Raw genomic sequence first — 18,367 nt, 5'->3', positions numbered from 1 at the left:
TTGACTGGGGTTTGTTCCATACTCGTGTGATACGAGGAGAACGGGATCACGGCTGCTTCGGGAGACGGGGCTTTCATGGGCTAACGGCGAGTTTAGGGTTTTCCAGCCATGAACCGCTTCAATGGACTCTGCAAGGTGTGCTCGGAGCGGAGATACAGGCAGGTCTGTATCTTCCGTGGAAAAAAATCCCTGTGCCAGCATGTGTGCGGATTGCTGCAAGGCTGGGTTAAGTTTTGAGTGTCTGTGGGCTTTCTTACCATTTTGGGGCTGTGTTTGTGCTGTTTCTAGGGTGCTGGTTTGCTTTCATTATCATTTGTAGATGATAATATTTGGAATATAAGGAAAGCATCTCCAGATAGGTGTTTCTGGCTGATCTCTGCCTGGTGCTTCAGGGTGTAGATGGGAATAGAGGGGAGAATTTACTGTGCAGCTTGAGCAGAGCATGTTGATGATGAAAACTGCAAGGTGGTGTCTCAACTTACCACTCATTAGAGGAGAGGCAGGCTGCTACTGTCTCTCTTAAAAATTGTTTTAATGTGAATGTATTTGGGAATCAGGTGTTGCTTGAAGCCGGTCACAACCAACGGCCACTGTGCTCTATAAAAGCTGATGCAGGTTCTCTCGGACCCACTCAGTGTGCGATGCTGGGCACTGGTTTTGCTTGTGCAGGTCCCAGTCTCCTACACTTTTGAACACAATTTTCCCTCCATGGTCTGGATTGGGGCTCCCGGCTCATTTTCAGCTTTTCTCTGCACTCCTGTGCTCATCTTTAGTGTCTGCTAAAGCTGCTGCAGGGGACAGCGTACACTGGGAACTGCACGAAGAACCAGCTGAACTGAAACTGCCCACTTCTCCTCAGGGCTGTGGTGACCGTCCCGTGCAGGAATGCTGCTCTGCTTTGTATTAGCGCCAGCTGACTGTGATTTGTGCCTTAGACCTCCTCAGTTCTCTATTCTGACCATTTCTTCTGCATTTTTTGACAAAGTTATGGGCACAGCGAGCCTCCGCCGTGCTGGAGTCTCGCACCATCTGCCACCCACCTTCCAGCTTATGTCAGCTGCTCGTATTTCTTCTGTGCCTAGCGGCAAAAATGGACGTTCAGCTCCCTGTAACAGCCGTGGTGGTGGGAGCTGAGGGAAGGGAACCATCAGCAGCCAGAAGCTGATATTTAGTGGCAGAGGGAAGGTGTCTCTGGTGGCAGACAGGAGCCAGCCAGCTCAGGGAGAAGAAATGAGAGAGCTCTGGATGTGGGGGAGCTTTGGGCTGGGAAGGGACCGTGGAGTCTCCGTGGTGGCAGAGATGCTGGGCTGGCTCCGAGGTGCCACTGGTAACACTTCCGGACTCGGGTCCCCTGTGCTTTATAGAATCCTAGAATCATTTTGGTTGGAAGAGACCCTCAAGATCATCGAGTCCAACCGTTCCCCAATCCCTGGCACTGACCCCTGTCCCTGAGAACCTCAACTCGGTCTGTCCAACCCCTCCAGGGATGGTGACTCCACCACTGCCCTGGGCAGCCTGTTCCAATGCCCAACAACTATGTTCAGTGTAGTGGGACTGGAGCTACTTTCTCATCCTTCCAAGGAAAGGCAGTTTCTCTTTCTCAGCCCGATTTTATGCTGAGCAATCGAGCGGGGTCAAGGTGCAGAGAAATGAAAGCTTGCTGCGTTTGCCCTCCCGTGGCAGAGGAACGAGGAAACACTTCTCCTCCTTGGCAGCTTCTGCTGAATTCCTCGTCTTCTCTCTGTTCTCAAAATAATACAGGTCAGATGTTGGATTTTTTTTCTTTTCTCTGTCAGTAAAACAAGGATCTTGATGAATTGCTTGGGGGAATAATCAGGTATTTACAAGAACTGTCATGCTGAGCTGCTGCTGGAAGCCAACATAAAAAAATAAACATCATTTTATTAATAAGCCAAATGCTTCTTGAATCAGGAGGAGAAATGAGCCTAGATCAACACAGCATCCATCCTCTCCGAACTCAGCAAGGGAGGGCACACTCAGCCCAGCTGAGGGGTGATGCACACAGCTGCTGTGCAGATCCTCGCAGCTTCACCGGAGCAGAGGAGAGCTGCTATTTCTGTTACTCAGCTGGAAAGGAAGTGTTTAAGTGATTTGCTTAGAGAAACCATGTTAGAAATCAGTGTCAGAGCCAGAGTGCCAGGTTTAAGTTTTTGTTTCTAATGGCTTATCAGACCTTTTCTTACATTTGCAAAAATTGTGATTGGAGGTTTGTGTATGCTCAATAAACACTCGTTTTGCAGAATTCCTCTCTGATCCTGGGCTTAATTTCATGTTGCTTTTTAGCCCCTTTTTCACCCCACTTTGGCTGCAGCAGAGACCTGTTGTCTGTGGGGTTCACGGTGACGGTTCCTTTGGGCTCTATGACCGTGTCTAGAAGTGCCGTGCGTCTGCATTCGCAGGGGCTGCGGGGCGATGGGGGGATGCTCGCTGCTCACACGCAGCGGCTGCCTTCCCACTGAGCAGCCTGACTCCGCTGTCTCTCTCCAGATTACGATCCCTCGAGGAAGCGATGGCTTCGGCTTCACAATCTGCTGCGACTCCCCAGTCCGTGTGCAGGCAGTGGACTCTGGTAAGAGATTGGATTGTTTTTATCCCTCTTGATTTGAGTGAGTGACCCTGTTCCTTTTGCATCTCAATGCATGTTGTGATTCAGAAACTCCCACAACTTTCAGGACTCCAGTTACCTCCAAGAAACTTCCCTTAATGAATCTTCTGCTGCCTCTGACGAGGTCAGAGGTCCCTGAGTTAGCACTGTGTCACTGTTTTGGCAGTTTGTTGCAGTAATTTGCAGAGATTTTGTTCCCTGGGAGTCCTGTGGGTGGGAGATCTCTGGAAAGCATCCATGGGGTGTGTCAGACAGGGACACAGGGAGGAGAAGCATCACAGGAGCCCTCGATTGCCCGATAGATCCTGTTGGTGTGGACCCGCAGGAGGGACTTGGTGTCTGTGTGACCTGGTGCTCCCCACTGCACACCGGGAAACACAGGAGGTTCCTGCAATAGCTCTGAGAGAGAGTTCCTGACTTTGTCCCAGGCGCTGTGTGTGTATGCTGGAAAGAGAAGCTTCAGGCTGGCTGGCCCCACTTCATTTCCAGGTGTGGGTATCAAAGGAAACAGATTGGGTTTGGAGGAGTGAGTGGTGCAAGCTTTGGAGCTATTTTGGTGTCTCTTGGCCCCAGGGCTTCTCCTCCCCCTTGTACTCTCAGCAGGTGACTGGCATTTGTCTCTTCTTTCCGCAGGTGGCCCAGCAGAAAAGGCAGGTCTGCAGCAGCTCGACACGGTGCTGCAGCTGAATGAGCAGCCTGTGGAACACTGGAAATGTGTGGAGCTGGCACACGAAATCCGGTGAGTGTTCACCTAAAGCACCAGCACACAGCACTGGGAGAGATGGCCTGAGGGAGCCCAGGGCAGCAGCAGCTTTGGGTGGCTACAGGAAGGATTTGAGGGATGCAGGAGACTGGGAAAGGATTCTCTGGAGTAGAAGAAAGAACTCGGGGGCTGGGGTGGGCAGGAGAGGGGCAGAGGTGTTAGAGGGAGGAAGGAGTGCAGGGCTCATGGCTGAACAATACGGGTGCCTTGTTCCCTTCTGCTCCATCTCTGACTTGTCTTGTGCTGCATCTTTCAGGAATTGTCCCACTGAGATCATTCTGCTGGTCTGGAGGCTCGTCCCGCAGGTCAAGTCAGGGCATGAAGGCATGATCCGCAGATCGTCCTGCAAGTCTGCCTATGACCTCCAGTCACCACCCAACAAGCGGGAGAAGAACAGCACCGTGCCCCCGCGGCCCGAGCAGCGCCGGAGCTGCCATGTTCTGTATGACGGGAGCGACGGGCTGGTGCTGAACGGCTGGGAGAGGTACACAGAGATCGGCAAGCTCGGCCAGAACACCATGCCAGCCCTGTCACGGGTGCCCTCTGCTGCGGACCAGAACTACATCATCTTGGCGCCGTTGAACCCTGGGAGCCAGGTAGGGCTGGTTTCTAGCCCCACGCTCGTGTTAGTGCAGGTGGCTGTTGGCTCTGCTGCCTGGATCCTCTCTTGGCCTCTGCTTCAGCCTTATCGAGTTCATCTCTAAATGTTTGCTAGAGCACATGCCATTTTTACAAGCCAGACCTGTGTCCCTTGGTGGAGCTTTCACTGTTTTTCTAAGACATTTACCACTTGGACTGTAGAGCTGGGGTGAAAGCCCTGCTGCCTACTCCCAGGCTCACTTGAGGGGTAAGGGTTTGGGAAAGGTTTCCACTGCGTAGAGCACAGTGCAAGTCATCGCTCCCATTTTCTGCTGGCAATAGGGCAAAAATGCTTTTTACTTCTCTGGAGTGCTTTGGCTTTGCTGGCTTTGGCATGCCAAAATTTGCAGTTGATTGTTGGAAAGTCTGTCTCGGGTGACTGTGTCCTGTCTGGGTTGTGTCTTACAGCTGCTGAGGCCTGTCTATCAGGAGAACAACACTACCGGGGGTAAGTTGTTGATCTGCTGAAAACACAGCTTGGGGCATCTCTCAGAGCTGAACATGGTTTTTCTAGCACTCGCGAATCCTTGTCCTTAGCCCTGCAATGGAGTTCCTCACATTTTAAGGACGGTGACAGAACTCTGGGGCTTTTGGGTGGTATAATCTTCTTTCTTTCTGCATCAAACATAGAAGTGAGAACTCTGCTCCTGAGCCTAGAGCAGAGCACAGCTGCTGGTGTCCTGGCTGAGCCTCCTGGTGAGCAGGTCTGGGGGAGCTCCCAGGGTGGCTGGTGGCAGGGACACCCCATCAGGGCCATGATGAAAGCATCAAGTGTGACAGTGCTGAGCATCGTTGCTGTGGCTGTTGCCCAGATGTGTCTGGGGCCTCTCTGTGATGTGTTCAGCTTTTCACGCCTGATGCTGGGGGTGGTAATACTGTGGTCCCTGCTTTGAGTTTTGTTTCGTTACTGAGGAAGTGAAGATGGCCATGACTCAGATTAGTAGAGACATCAGTGCAGGTTGAAGTGCCAGGTTTGGGAATACTCATTTCCTGGTCTCTGACTGTCTCTGGACCAGCTCTCCTCAAAACCCCTTTGAAGCATAAACTCATTTTCTGCAGCTTGGTGTTCCTGGAGAACCGTGTATGGATGGTTTGCAGGAGGGGTGGGGTAAGGTGTGTGCCAGGGCACTGGTGAATCCTGGCCTGAAAGACAGACTGACACAAGGTCTCCCTGAACAGATATCACCAGGTGACTGCTGTTTCCAGTGGGAAACTGGGGACAGAAACAACCCAAGAACATTGAGGCCTGGAGATGCTCCCTGGGGTGTTCACTGGGTGCTGTTGAACTTGCAGTTACAATTTCCAGCACGCCCAGCTCCATGCACAACCCCTTCTTGCCAGTTCATGGGTGCAGGAGCTTTGGGAGAACCCGCAGGTACCCTGCTCTGTTGGGACACCCTTAGGACGAGCTGTGTGTCTGTAGCAGAGCTGATCCTCCTGGGCCTGATCTTGCAGGAGTGTCTTTAACTCAGCAGTCCCTCCCTGGTGCGGGCAGAGCTATCAGCACAATTCCCAGCTAGAAAATCTTGTGCTGCCTGCAAAGATGGGACAGTGTCCACGGAAGGCGAAGTGTGGGGCTGGCGAAGCTGTGGTGGGAGTGCCGAGAGCAGGAGGAAGCAGTGCGGGTCGGAGGCCCCTGTGCCTCGGATGCTCCCAGCCCTGGAGCCCTGTGGACACAAGAGTTTTCCACAGCTCAACTGCTGGGATGTTTTGTACCGTGGATAATTGCAACTCCTTCCTGCTGTTTGTGGCTCCTGTGAAAAGATGAGCTGGGCCGTAGGGATTTGTTCTTGCAGCAGGGTGGAATTTGAAAGGCTTTGGCTTCTTCCCATAACAATTCTTCGTGACCGTTTCCGGTTTTTTAATATTCAGTCTTCAGAGGGAAGAATGCACTCATTAACCTGAGCAGTGATTAAGCGTGGCAATGCAGAGCTGGCCTCCCACCACACAGTGACAGGAGCTGACACTTCGGGCAGGCTTGGTGCGTTTCTGCACCAGTGTGCAGAAAACAGGACTCATGCAAGTGATGAATTCCTCTGATAAAATGAGGTGATTTAGGGACAAGAAGAAAAGCAGAACGTGAACAGCCCTGACAGATTGTATCGGTCCTTTGTTGAGCTGTCACTCATGTTTTGATTTTATCTGGCAGTGCAACCATGAAAAAGGGAAAAGAGAAAATATCAGAATTATTGCACTTAGGGTGGAAACAACATTTTGGGTCAGGAAGCCCCCCCTCTGCAGAGACAGGCTGTTAGAGCCAGCGGTAAACAGCAGCTCCGGGCTGCCAACAGAGCTCGGTCTGGCTCTGCTGGCACTTATCTGAAAGTAAATGTGCTGTTTCCTAATACTTAATGGAATATGTAATATTGGGTAGGTTTGTATATTTGCTTTGGATGAGACCTTATCTGCTCTGAGCCATGGTCAGAAGTGTTTTGGCTGGTTCCTGCGTGGGAAGGCTGCGGGGACCCGTTACCATGCAGGGGCAGAAGCTGCTGTGGGGGGAGCAGGAATGCCCGGGCCGGGTGGCTGGAGGGGGTGCTGGGGGACTCTGCTGGGACCCCCCTCTGGCAGGGGCTACAGGAGGGTTTGCTCATGTATGTTCCTGAGATGATGTTGTGGGGAAGGATCCCGGGCTAATGCTCCAGTTTCTCACCTGGATGCGTTAAAATCCAAGTGGAGAGTCCTGCCTGCTGGACCCAAGCTGGTTTGGTTAGAATCACAGAATCATTTTGGTTGGAAGAGGCCCTCGAGATCATAGAGTCCAACCATTAACCCAACTCTGGCACTGCCCAATGTCCCTGGGAACCTCATGTCCACGTCTGTTCAACCCTTCCAGCGCCTGAGAAGGACTCCCCTCAGCTCCCATTCTCCAGGCTGAACCCCCCAGGCCCCTCAGCCGCTCCCATCACACTTGTGCTCCAGCCCCTACCCCAGCTCCGTTCCCTTCTCTCAACTCGCTCCAGCACCTCAAGGACTTTCTTGGCATGAGGGGCCCAAAACTGACCCCAGGATTCGAGGTTTGGCCTCCCCCGTGCCCAGTGCAGGGGATGGTCACAGCCCTTGCCCTGCCGGCCACACCAGTGCTGATTCATTTCTTGTTCATTGGCTTAAAGGAGGAGGGAGAAAATACTTCAATTTTTCAGTGGGGCTTCTTTTAAAGAAGGGATGAACTTTTTGTTAGAGACACACTCAGTACCTGTTGGAGTTGTTGCCTGCAGGTTGTAGGACAGATCCCGGGTTGCTGGTGCCCATCAGGATGTGGTCTGGGGATGAGGGCTCTGCTCCTGGGGAACACGAACCTGTCCCACCTTCTGTCCCCAGCCTGGCAGGTCCTGCTGCTGGGATGGGTGTTTGCATGTGGCAGGAGAGATGAGCACCATGGGCTGGGGACATCAAGGGTGGCCAAAACCGACTCACCCACGCATCAGCTACCAGGGAAAAATGATGATTATCAATAATTACCAATTATGCTTTTAAACACAGGATTAACAGTTACATTAGTGACTCTGGGGCTGGTTTGCCGTTCCACCTGATGTCCCCTGGCCTCCAGCGATACAGACTGGCTGGTGTGGAGCGGCCACAGGAGCTGCTGTTGGCTTGTTGGGGAAAGTCCCAGCTCTGCTTGACCAGTTGAGGTGGCAGCAGTGAGTAAAGCTTTGGTGTCATCCCTCTTTTGAATGAGGATCACGGCTTTCTGCCATGGAGAGGGACAGAGCGAAAAACCAGTCAGGCTGCTCGGACTTTGTCCAGCACTGAAATGTAATTCTGGGAAGCAGTGGATGGTGTTGTGCCAGCCTCATGCAAAATGAGGTCATCCTTGAGAAATACACCCCCATGTCTGAGTAACCATCACATCCCTGGGAGTGATTTGGGAAGGCATAGATTCATCCCATGTTCAGGAATATGTTTATCACTTCTGTCCTTTTCTCCGACACCTCCAATCTTAGTATCTTCTAAAAACTCTGATTAACCTACCACCCAGCACCCCATGATGTGAAATTCCCACGCTTTGCTAACTCCCATGCCCAGAATCCAGAGCAGGCTGGACTTGTGTGGATAAAAATGTCCCGAGGTTTAAATTTCCAGTGGTTTTTTCCCTACCCTGAGTTAGTCCCAGATGGTTTTCCCCTCCCTGGAAAGGGAAGGGTCAGGGCTCGGTGGCACAGGCAGGTGTTCCCCGATGGTGCGAACCTCCTTGGTGCCCCTGTGATACAAGAATGACGATTTAAAGTCATGTTTGGGGTTTTTCTCTATTTCTTATTTCCTAGTTCTACACGGGGAGATGTGTATAATAGCACCACATCTCTTCCTCCAAACCACTGTATTCAGAAACAGCACGGAAGGCTGGGTGCACCCAAACAGGCAGATGTGCTGGCTGGCAGCTGCGCTTGCGGTGGCTTCCTTGGCTTTTTTTTTGTATGTAAATAAATTTTTTTTGTGCTGCTGGTGTGATCCAGCTCAGTCCTTGGTCCAGCAAGCAAGTAGCTCTTGAGTGAGCAGAAGTGTCAAGGGACATCTCGTTTTGCATTATGAAAAATGAAGTTGTTGCTGTTATTTCCTGAATCTCTGGGAAATTTTGATAGCAGAGTGCTGGGTGTCCCTGCAGCACTTGGCTCCAGCTGTTCCCCTCGGGCTCTGTGGGCCCAAGCCGGCAGTGCAGCAGCTCTGCGGGAGCTCTTTCCTCATTCTGCATTTCTTTCTGCTTCCTCTGTCCTTCCAGGAAATGCATGTAAAGGGAAATCGCACATGGGATCTGGGAGAAAATCCAGGCTGATGAAGACTGTGCAGACAATGAAGAGCTACGGGAACTACCAGAACCTCACCATAGTGAGGCCGCACATCCCGCACTCCAGCTACGGCACCTACGTGACGCTGGCTCCCAAGGTGCTGGTGTTCCCCGTCTTTGTGCAGGTGAGTACAGCTGGAAGTGAGAGGTTTTGGATCGAACCTAGTCCTCAGGTGCTTGCTTGAGTCAGAAGAAGGTATCCCAGCTTCTGAGCTTCAGCAACCAACTTCACATAATAGCAGATCATATGGTTTTTTCCCATGGGTTCTTTGTGCTGTTAATTACAGTGTGCAAACAAAAGTGTGTGGGTTTTTTTTTTTCTTTTAGTTTAGCTGGTAGCCAGCACTAAAATCACAGACAAGGATCCAGAGCAGTAATGGTTTGACAGAGGATGTTCTCACTCCCTGGTTCTGTAAATGACTTTCTTAAAATGTAGCCCTGAATTTGGTGGTTGTAGCTCTAACTACCTCTATGTCTTCCCTTTTGTCCTTCGTATGGCCGGAATTCCAGAAAACCTCACCTGATCCTTTATATTTAAGTACATGACTGATGAACACCACCCCTGGGGCTCTGGGGAACCACCTGTCCTCCCCTGCTTGCAGCAGTGACACTTGTGTGAGCTTGGACTGGTGATTTCCTTTGGGCTCAAACCCGTGACCCATGTCTGTCACTCTGGCCTGAGCTGGAGGACTTGGGGACAAATGTGGGGCTGGGGGACATGCCCTCTGTCGTCCCCAACAGCACCTGGGTGGCCATTCACACTGGCACCATTGCATTCACCAGCCAGTTTTGCTTTTTGGTAGGGACACAGCTGGCATTTCTGTCCTTTTACTCCCAAAATTTGTATCTTGGATTGAGTCTGGGGTGTTTCTGGCACCTCAGGAGCTGGTTTTTATGCTTTGTGCTAACACCACAAGGCCCTGTGCAGGTACCCTCCGGTGTTTGCCGGCCATGCTGCTCAGGAGGATCGTCCTGGGCTGGTTTTACAGGGTTTGTTCTGCAGCCATAGAATCACAGAATCATTTTGGTTGGAAGAGACCCTCAAGATCATCGAGTCCAACCGTTCCCCCACCCCTGGCACTGCCCCATGTCCCTGAGAACCTCATCTCCCTCTGTCCAACCCCTCCAGGGATGGTGACTCCAGCACTGCCCTGGGCAGCCTGTTCCAATGCCCCACAGCCCTTTGGGGAAGAAATTGTTCCCCAGATCCAACCTCAACCTCCTTTGGTGCAACTTGAGGCCGTTTCCTCTGGTCCTGGTGCTTGTTCCTGGGGAGCAGAGCCTGACCCGCCCTGGCTCCAAGCTCCTTTCAGGCAGTTCAGAGATCAGAAGGTCTCCCTTATCTGAACTGAACTGATACTGAACCTTGTCATTGGAGAAGGTGCTGACTGGGGAGCTGAGCATGCAGCGTGGCATGAGAAAGGGCAGCTGCTTTAAAGTTGCTTTAACTTACTGTGAGAGTAATCCATAAAATAATGTAGCAAATATTCTTGTCTGAGGGACGTGAGAACCTGCCGTGCCACCGCTGCGGTTGTGTTTCCTGCTAAAAAGCGCCCATAATGAAGCCCACGCTGTGCAGAACAGTTAACGTGCAAAGAGGCGAGCGGCTGATTGTCTTTTTATAGCTGGGTCTGACGTGGGTGTGAAGCGTGAGACTCGCTTTGTGCTGTGTGGCTGGACTGCAGCTTTCTGTCCTTCCAAGCACAGTGCGGGGTGGCCTCTCCCTCAACGAGTTACACCTTGAAGTGAAGACAATGTGGGTTTGGTGGATGGAAAGTTGTTCTGGCAAACCACAAACCACGCTTCCAGTGGAAGGTCTGACTGTTTGTTTCTTTTTCTCTTTTTTTCCATGTCAAATGTAGCCCCTAGATCTTTGCAACCCAGCCCGGACTCTGCTTCTGTCAGAGGAGCTGCTGCTTCACGAGAGCAGAAGCCGGACTATGCAGGTAAGACTTTCGGTGCTGTCTGAGCCTCCTAAACACCCTCTTCTGCAGTCTTGTATAGTTGAGAAGCGAAATGTTTGATTGTGCAATACTTACATTAATATGATATTTAGAAAAACTCGTCAGTTTATCATGAGAGAAACTAAATATCAAAACTCTTCTCTGCTATAAATCCACCTTTTTTTGATTTCCTTCATGCTCACAAAGCAGCAGCTGCGCATGGCAAATCCTTGCTCATTACAGCCCAGCAGGTGAGGCCACTGGCAGACTTGGAAAGAGAGAGTTTAAGAATATTTTGTGCCAGGTTAGAGAACTAGACCGAAAACTTGTTACAGGGGTTTTCAGAAATTTAGTTCCTGAAACAGATCCAAATGTCCAAATTCCTATTTTTTTTCTTCAGCTTCATTTCTGTAATGTTATTGCAGAGCTGTTAAAAATCTGGGGAAGCAACTAAGCTTTGGCTACGTGCTGTACCTGTGTATGTGACACCTTTCAACACTCAAACTGGCAGAGCTGAGGTGTTGATTACATTTGCTGCTGCTTTCCCTTGCACCCAACTGTAAAATCAGCAAAGCCCTGGAATTTGGGACAGGGAGCAGCAACTGGGAGAGCCCACACATGCATTGAGTTTCTGCTGTTTCTTTTGGGGCATTTTCAGAGAATCTCACCACTGTACAGAATGATTCGGTTTTGAATTTAGCTGGAAGGAACAACGTGTCATCTTCACAGAGCCATAAAGGAATTTTTACTTGACTCAGTTTCTGGGTGCCACTTTCAGAGACACGTCGTATCACTGGCCTGTACAAAACAGCAGAAGACTGTGTTAACTGAATTCTCTCTCTGTTTTTCAACATGTAATTCATCCCTTGCTTTGATTTGAGTCACTCTTTTTTTGTCAAATATATGAAAAATTGCGTGACCCATTAGGAGACTTGTCACTGATTTGTAAATCAAGCTCTTCCCCTGTCTGTCCTGCTGTTCTCTGCTGCTTCTGGGCATCCGCATGGGTGAGGATCAGGTGAGCATGTGGCTGTGCAGCACAGCTGTGCTGCGGTGGCTTGAAAACGCGGTGGCCAGTGTGAGGTCAGATGCTTCTGCCGGGTGGCTTGGAGCTGTTTGCTTTCAGGTCGGACTCAGAGGTCTGTAGTATCAGCCAAATGTGCAGTAATTACGAATTAATGCTAGGTGGAGCATGCGTGTGTTTGGGGTGTTCATATTTGGAGGATAGAGAGCCTCGGGACATGTTTGGAGGTAAAGTGCTGCTCTGTCTCCAAACGGCCACGTTGGCCATTTGAGAGATGCATCTTTGGGCAAATCAGAAGGATGGGACGTCTCGGGGAAAGGACTCTGCTTGCTTACGATGCCCTAAGGATGAGCGTGAGGCTGGAAGAGGATGTCCCAGCTGGAGCAGATGCTGTAACTGGCCAGGAATGAGACAGCGTTTGAGAACAGCGGTGCCTTGGGGCCGCGATGTCTGTGTGAGCCAGGCAGAGGGGCAAGGCAAGAGGTGGTGACTCGGCGTAGTGAACAAATAGAAGCAGGGAATGGGGACGGGCATGTGGCAGCTTCTGCTGTGGACAGCAGGAGTGTTTCCCTCGGTGTGAACCCCGGCGTGGTGCTGAGCCCCGTTCTGTGGGAGCTGACGTTGCAGGCAGTAACACCGGGACATGAACCATGACCCTGGGGAAGGGCTTTCTCATGCCTGCCGTGTGTCACCGGGTCACTGCAGGCTCTGCAGAGCTTCAAGAAACCAGTGCAGGTCTCTCTGGAAAGCCAGAGACTTCCCCTCTCCAGTGGAGTGTCTGCTTTGGTCCTGAGATAACAGAACCTAAAATTCTGAAGCCAGTAAGACCTAAAACGGCCTGGACACAGCGGAGCTTCCCCTGGTACATTGGGCTCTGACTTCTCTTCTTGCTGGACTTGAGCTCACTTCCTCTCCAGCCTCCTCTGCTGCCTGAACAGCGGCTCTTGTTTCCGATCAGTTCTTTCTTCCTTGCTCCATGTGCTTTTTCCATTTTCCCACTGTGCATCCTGCCCAGCCTCTCTCAAACCAGACCACTGCCCCATGGTTTGCAGGGCTGTTTTCAGGATGTTTTTGTGCTTTGGCAGAGTGGCTCGAGAGAGGAGAGCCTGGGTGCAGGGGCTAGAAATGAAGGTCCTGTTTCTGTTTTGTTTTCTGTGGGTTGTGGTGTTGGTTTTTTTTTTTTGTTTTCTTTTTTGTGTGTGTGTCGGGGTGGGGGGTTGTTTGTTTCTTTTTGTTATGGTTTGGGGGTTTTTGGTGTGTTTTTTTTAAAAATTATTTTTATTTTTTTAATTTATTTAAAACCCCAGAATCTTTTCCCTTTGGCAGTTCCCATGTCAGGCACTGCATCCTCATCACTGAGCGAACTCTCTCCCATCTCCTGAAGGATCAACTTGTCTCTCTGGAGGCTCGCCAGCATCTCTCCTTTCCCTGACCTTACCTCTGGGGCAATCCTTATTCAGGTCTTAATCATATCCTGTCTAGACTTTGCAATTCCCGTTTTTATGATCTTCTGAAGTCCTTCTCGCCTGTGAAGTGCCAGAGGAACCAGCATGATCCAGGCGACTTTGCACAAGGTGTCGAACAAGGGCTTTGTCCTTTTTGATCTGTCTCTAATGTGCCTGGAGGCAACTTCCCAAATCCCTGAGGTACCTTCACAGTGTGGGTCGTACTCGCCCCCTTCTCACTTCTCAGGTTTGCCCTGACCCGTCCTGTCTCGCTGATGCTCCACTGCAGGTGACAATTGCAAACTCCTGCTGTGACCCTGGGTGCACAGGTGAGCAGGAGAGGACGGGCTTAAGAGGAGCGGTAACTATTCTTAAGACTGAATGTGAAGGTGGTATGTCTGCAAGATTTAATTTCTGGGCACCTTTTCACGTTTTAGTGACCGTATATTGCTTTCCAAAGTGTGGTTATGGATTCCCTGTCCCTGCCGTGGGGATCTGCAGCAGTCTCAGCGTTGATCTCCCGATCCTGGGGGAGCACACTGACCCACTGCTCTCCACCTTCCCTCCTGGCCATTGTTTTCTCTTGTTTTCTTTTAGGAAATGCTTTAAACATTCCCCTTCCTTGTGTAACAGTGTTTTTCCAGTCATATTCTGTAGTTAGTCAAATCTGTTAGTGTAAGAGGCTTTGCTGTATGCCGTGGTGCAGAGCACACCCAGATGAACAGTGTCCAAGACATCAGTGTTGCTTCTGTGAACACTTTTTTTTTTTTTTTCCCCTGTAAAATCCATCTCCCACCCTCAAAATGTCTGTGTGACAATGGCCATGTGGCCCTGGGCACTCTGTTGCTCACACAGATGTGCCTGTCTCTGTCTGCAGAGGAGTCCTTTCATCAGGCCACTTGTTTTATTTCTGATTTTGGACTAGGAAATCAGTTCTGGGAAACACACAAAGATACTCTGGCTCTTCAAGGAGCAACTCTGGTGGATTCTCTGTCGTGCCTGGATGAATTCAGGCACCGTGTTTCTTTTTTGTTTGCTCTTTTGCTTTTATGAGCCCTGTGAGTTTTCACGGTCGGTACCAGATCTGTTTGCCAAGGGCTGTTAGAGACGTGTCGCAGCTTGTCCGCGGTGCGGTGGCAACCTGAGCTCCGGGTTTCTCATTCCAGCCCTCCCTGGGGCCTCACCGTGCTGGGCTGCTCTTACAGAATCACAGAATCATTTCGGTTGGAAGAGACCCTCAAAATCATTGAGTCCACCCATTACCCCACCCCTGGCGCTACCCTGTGTCCCTGAGAACCTCATCTCCGTGTGTCCAACCCCTCCAGGGATGGTGACTCCCCCACTGCCCTGGGCAGCCTGTTCCAATGCCCCACAGCCCTTTGGGGAAGAAATTGTTCCCAAGATCCAACCTAAACCTTCCCTGGCGCAACTTGAGGCTGTTTCCTCTTGTTCTAAGGCTCTGGCTGTGCAGGTGGAAGGGACACCCTCATTTTCTTCTCCCATCAGTTTGGAGGAGCTGAGGAACCTCTGTAAACCCTTTGTGTGGAGCTGCTCTGAAATCAAGTGTCTTTCTGGAAGCAGCATCTAACAGAGATGCTCTTACAAAACTCTCACTGGCTGCGCTTTTATCTTCTCTGCATCCTGAACTCAATCAGTCCCATCTTCCCATAAAACCACAATGTTACAGAATCCCAGGCTGGTTGTGGTTGGAAGGGACCTCTGGAGATCACCTAATCCAACCCACCTGCTAAATACTCTGTAAATACTCTCTAAATTACCTATAAATACTCTTTGTGTGTTTCTGTTTCCATAATTTCCTAATTAAATCTATTTGCTTTTGAATTGATATTTTATTTCCTGCTGATCCTTCTAATCTTTTTTCTACCCTTTAAATTTCCATGTGTATTATGTCTTCACTTTCCTTCATTTCCAGCATGACTTGCTGATCATGCTTTGATCTCCTTCACTTTGCTGACTTGTTATTCTCAAAATCCCTGAATGTCTTTTCTTTAAGGCTGAGGGACTTGGGATGGCACTAGACATGTCCCAGAAAAGTTACCTTTTGGAACAAGATGGGCATGGAAGAATCTTTATTGTGCAGTTTGTACTTCGTTATTCTTTGTATTAATAATAAGGTCAGAAGTAATGTAGAGGATGAATGTGGGCACTAGGTAAACAGCATGTTGTGAGCAGAGGAAGGGATTTTCCAAACAATATAGAGAAAAACAGACACTCCCTGCTTTCATTGTCGATTAAAGCTACTTTAGTAGCTCTGTGCTTATTAAAAATCCCACAAAAATGAATTTGCACAGCAGGGAGAAATCATGTGGCAAGGGCTTGATTTCGGTTTCCAAACCAGATGCTGCTGCCCTGACATGAGACTCCCCACCCTGTGATAAACAGTTACCCCCCTGATGTGTGTCCATCAGCTGCTGGGCATGGGGACAAACTGTCCTGGCAGCGTGTCCCCGTGAGCAGTGACTCAGTCCCTGTCCTGAGCAAAGTCACCTTTCAGAGCGTGACTCGGCAGTGGCAGCAGTGCCAGCTCCCAGTAAGCCCCTGGGATGCTGGGCTGTTCTCTGCTTTTGTGAAAGGGTTGCCAAAAGGCCACAAAAACCTTTGTTGCTGTTGCTTAGTGTTGCAAAGCGGCTTTCCCTCCACTGGGGGAGGTTTTTGGGAGCATCCCGAGGAGCGGTGAAAAGCAGCCCCGTGCTCACATGCTGCTCCTGCGCTGAGAGCGGTGTGTGGTTTGGCAGTAACGCAGAACGTCCAGCACCCACCGTGCCCACTGGTGTGGTGCAGCCCCTTCCTGGCACCTCCTGAGCATCCTCTCCTGACTTCTGCTGGGCTCAGCCCTCGGCCGCTGGCACAACGATTGCACCGAACTGCGCCCCTCCAGTGGGCTGCTGGGTCAGAAACTCCCTCTTCTCATTTTAAAGATCGCACTGATTGAACCAGGGACCTCAGGCAAGAGCCAGAAGCAGAACAAAATCTGTGTTTTGAGTTGTGAGCACTCGCCCCTGCCCTGGAGCAGCTCCCGGCTGCTGTGACATTCAGGTCACTGCTTGAGCACAGAGCTGGGCAGATGCTCGGTTCGATTTTACTTTTCACCCGTCAGTGTGGTTTAAAGGTGTCAAGCTTGTTCCCTGCAGCTGCCCTTGTGGGTTCTGCTGCTGTTAGAGCCAAACTGTTATTTTCTCAAGGGAGCACTGAGAACAGTGAGAAGTTCCTGAGTGTGTTCAGGGAGATTGCGTTTGCTTTTAGGCTGCAACTTCTCCAGTGCGCTGGGATTAGTTGGCAACTTATTCCCTCCTCCTGATCCTCTGATTTATAATTTATGTAAATGGGAAGTGACACGAGAGAGCAGAGGGTGTGTTTGCGTGGCGTTAAACTGTCGGGCAGGTTTATCCCTCTTGTCACGGGGCTCCACAAGTCTCAGTAGGTGGCTGCCAAGTGGAGGAAACCTCGTCCAGAGGTGCTGGGAGCACCCTGCGGGGTGTAGCAGCACCCAGCCCCTTGGGGAAGGGGTGCCTGGGCTGCCTGGCACGGCTGGTGCATCTCCTCAGGGTAAAGGACCTTTCCAGGACACTGTCTTGTTGCCAAGAGGTGAATTCCTTAAATTCCTCATAGCTGCTTCGCTGCTCTTGTGCTTCCAGGTGACCCTCTTTGTCTACTCCGACCTGCTGCTCTTCACCAAGGAGGACGAGCCAGGGCGCTGCAACGTGCTGAGGAACCCTCTCTACCTGCAGAGCGTCCAGCTCCAGGAGGGTGAGTGTCTGTGGCAGCACCTGGAGACATTTGGGGCATTTTTGGGGCCTCTGGCTATAAAGGTTTCTGGCCAGCAGCAGGAGAGCACCCCACTATCCCATTGCTTCCAGTATGTAACAGCACTGTCCAACTGGTGCTGCCAGATCATCTTTCCTTGGGGTTGCAGGGCCAGCAACACCCTTCCCATTCTCATGTTAACAGCTCTGTCCCCTGGGACACCCCGGGGTGCTCAGCACCACTTTCCAGGGATTTTTGGGTGCACTTCGGGGATTTTGGACTGGTGTTCTCCAGGGTCTTGCTGCGCTGGGCTGTTCCCGTTGCTGGTGTCACCCTGCCCATCACGGGGACTGGTTGAGACTGAGAAAAGGAAGTGAAGTCTTGAGGTTTTGTGCCTTGAGAGTTCAGAGGTTGTCTCCAAGGCTGAGCCCTGCCGACCTTTACTTTGCTATTTCTCCCTTCAGCCGCCCACGGTTTTCCCCCCGCGCCAGCATCCCCGCCATGCACACGCCAAGCGAACGCTGGCTGTGGGGGGAGGCTGAGGACTGTCCCTTGCTCTCTGCACCTTGGCTGGACTTCCGTGTCCAGCTGAGCGCTCAGGTAGGGCTCCCAGGGCAGGGGGATGATTTATTATAAAATCAGTTATTTCAGGTTGAAATGCTGATGCTGTATGAAAGATGGCCTCTAGCTACTCAGGGTCAAAAGAGGAACAAATGGATTGCTCTGCACATCCTATTTGCTACGCTGGAGCCACTTCAGGGCCCTGGTCCCAGTCCCACCTTTGTTCTTTCTTTGGTGGGGATGCTTTCTGGGTACGGGCTTGTTCTGTGCAGTTGCCTGACTGTGTCAGTGTTGGGCTGGTGTCCTGGCTGCTCTTCAAGCCCAGTGGTGGGTGTTGCTGGACTGGGACCTTGCCTGGGAAATTGTGATTAGATAGAAGGAAAAACATTTCTGTGGTGAGGTTGGTCAAATGTTAAGTTGCCCAGAGAGGCTGTGGGATCTCCATCCCTGGAGGTGTTCAGGACTCAGCTGGGCACAGTCCTGAGCACCCTGGTCTGGGTGCTGAGGGTCGGGGCTTGGACTAGGGATCACCAGAGTGGTCCCTTCCAATGCGAATTACTCTATAGCTGTATAAGCTGAGGTCTTTATGCAGTCCTATGGCCCTGACCAAAAGGGATTAATCCAGATCTGGGCTGCTTCTCCAAAGGGATCATTTTCTGGATGAACTTTGCCACATCCCATGACTTTTCCTGGCTGAGCTGTGAGCTCTGTGGATGAGCTGCATCTTTCCACATGCCCCATGTTGTTGTGAGCCTCAGGGCTGGGGGTCTGCAATGCCATGCTGGACACCACAGCTGCCTGTTGGTTGATATTTC

General features: G+C 51.0%; 1 protein-coding gene across 2 annotated transcripts in view; it reads left to right on the top strand.

The window, feature by feature from the left end:
• The window catches only part of RGS3 (regulator of G protein signaling 3), an 87,066-nt gene that overhangs the window by 26,006 nt on the left and 42,693 nt on the right, over positions 1–18,367 (top strand). Inside the window, exons 1-8 of one of the 2 annotated variants that reach the window (XM_065648498.1) lie at positions 42–162; positions 2,509–2,590; positions 3,260–3,365; positions 3,646–3,985; positions 4,437–4,476; positions 8,749–8,939; positions 10,677–10,760; positions 16,883–16,994. In XM_065648498.1, coding sequence (XP_065504570.1) covers positions 109–162; positions 2,509–2,590; positions 3,260–3,365; positions 3,646–3,985; positions 4,437–4,476; positions 8,749–8,939; positions 10,677–10,760; positions 16,883–16,994 — 1,009 coding nt within the window. In that variant the 5' untranslated portion in view covers positions 42–108. Of the gene's footprint in view, positions 1–41; positions 163–2,508; positions 2,591–3,259; positions 3,366–3,645; positions 3,986–4,436; positions 4,477–8,748; positions 8,940–10,676; positions 10,761–16,882; positions 16,995–18,367 lie in introns of those variants that run through there. The other variant, XM_065648501.1, reaches the window with a different exon arrangement.

This window comes from Caloenas nicobarica, chromosome 19 (genome assembly GCF_036013445.1).
Source record: "Caloenas nicobarica isolate bCalNic1 chromosome 19, bCalNic1.hap1, whole genome shotgun sequence".
Lineage (NCBI taxonomy): Eukaryota > Metazoa > Chordata > Aves > Columbiformes > Columbidae > Caloenas > Caloenas nicobarica.
The sequence above is the reverse complement of the archived record's forward strand: the minus strand, read 5'-3'. Positions and strand labels throughout refer to the sequence as shown.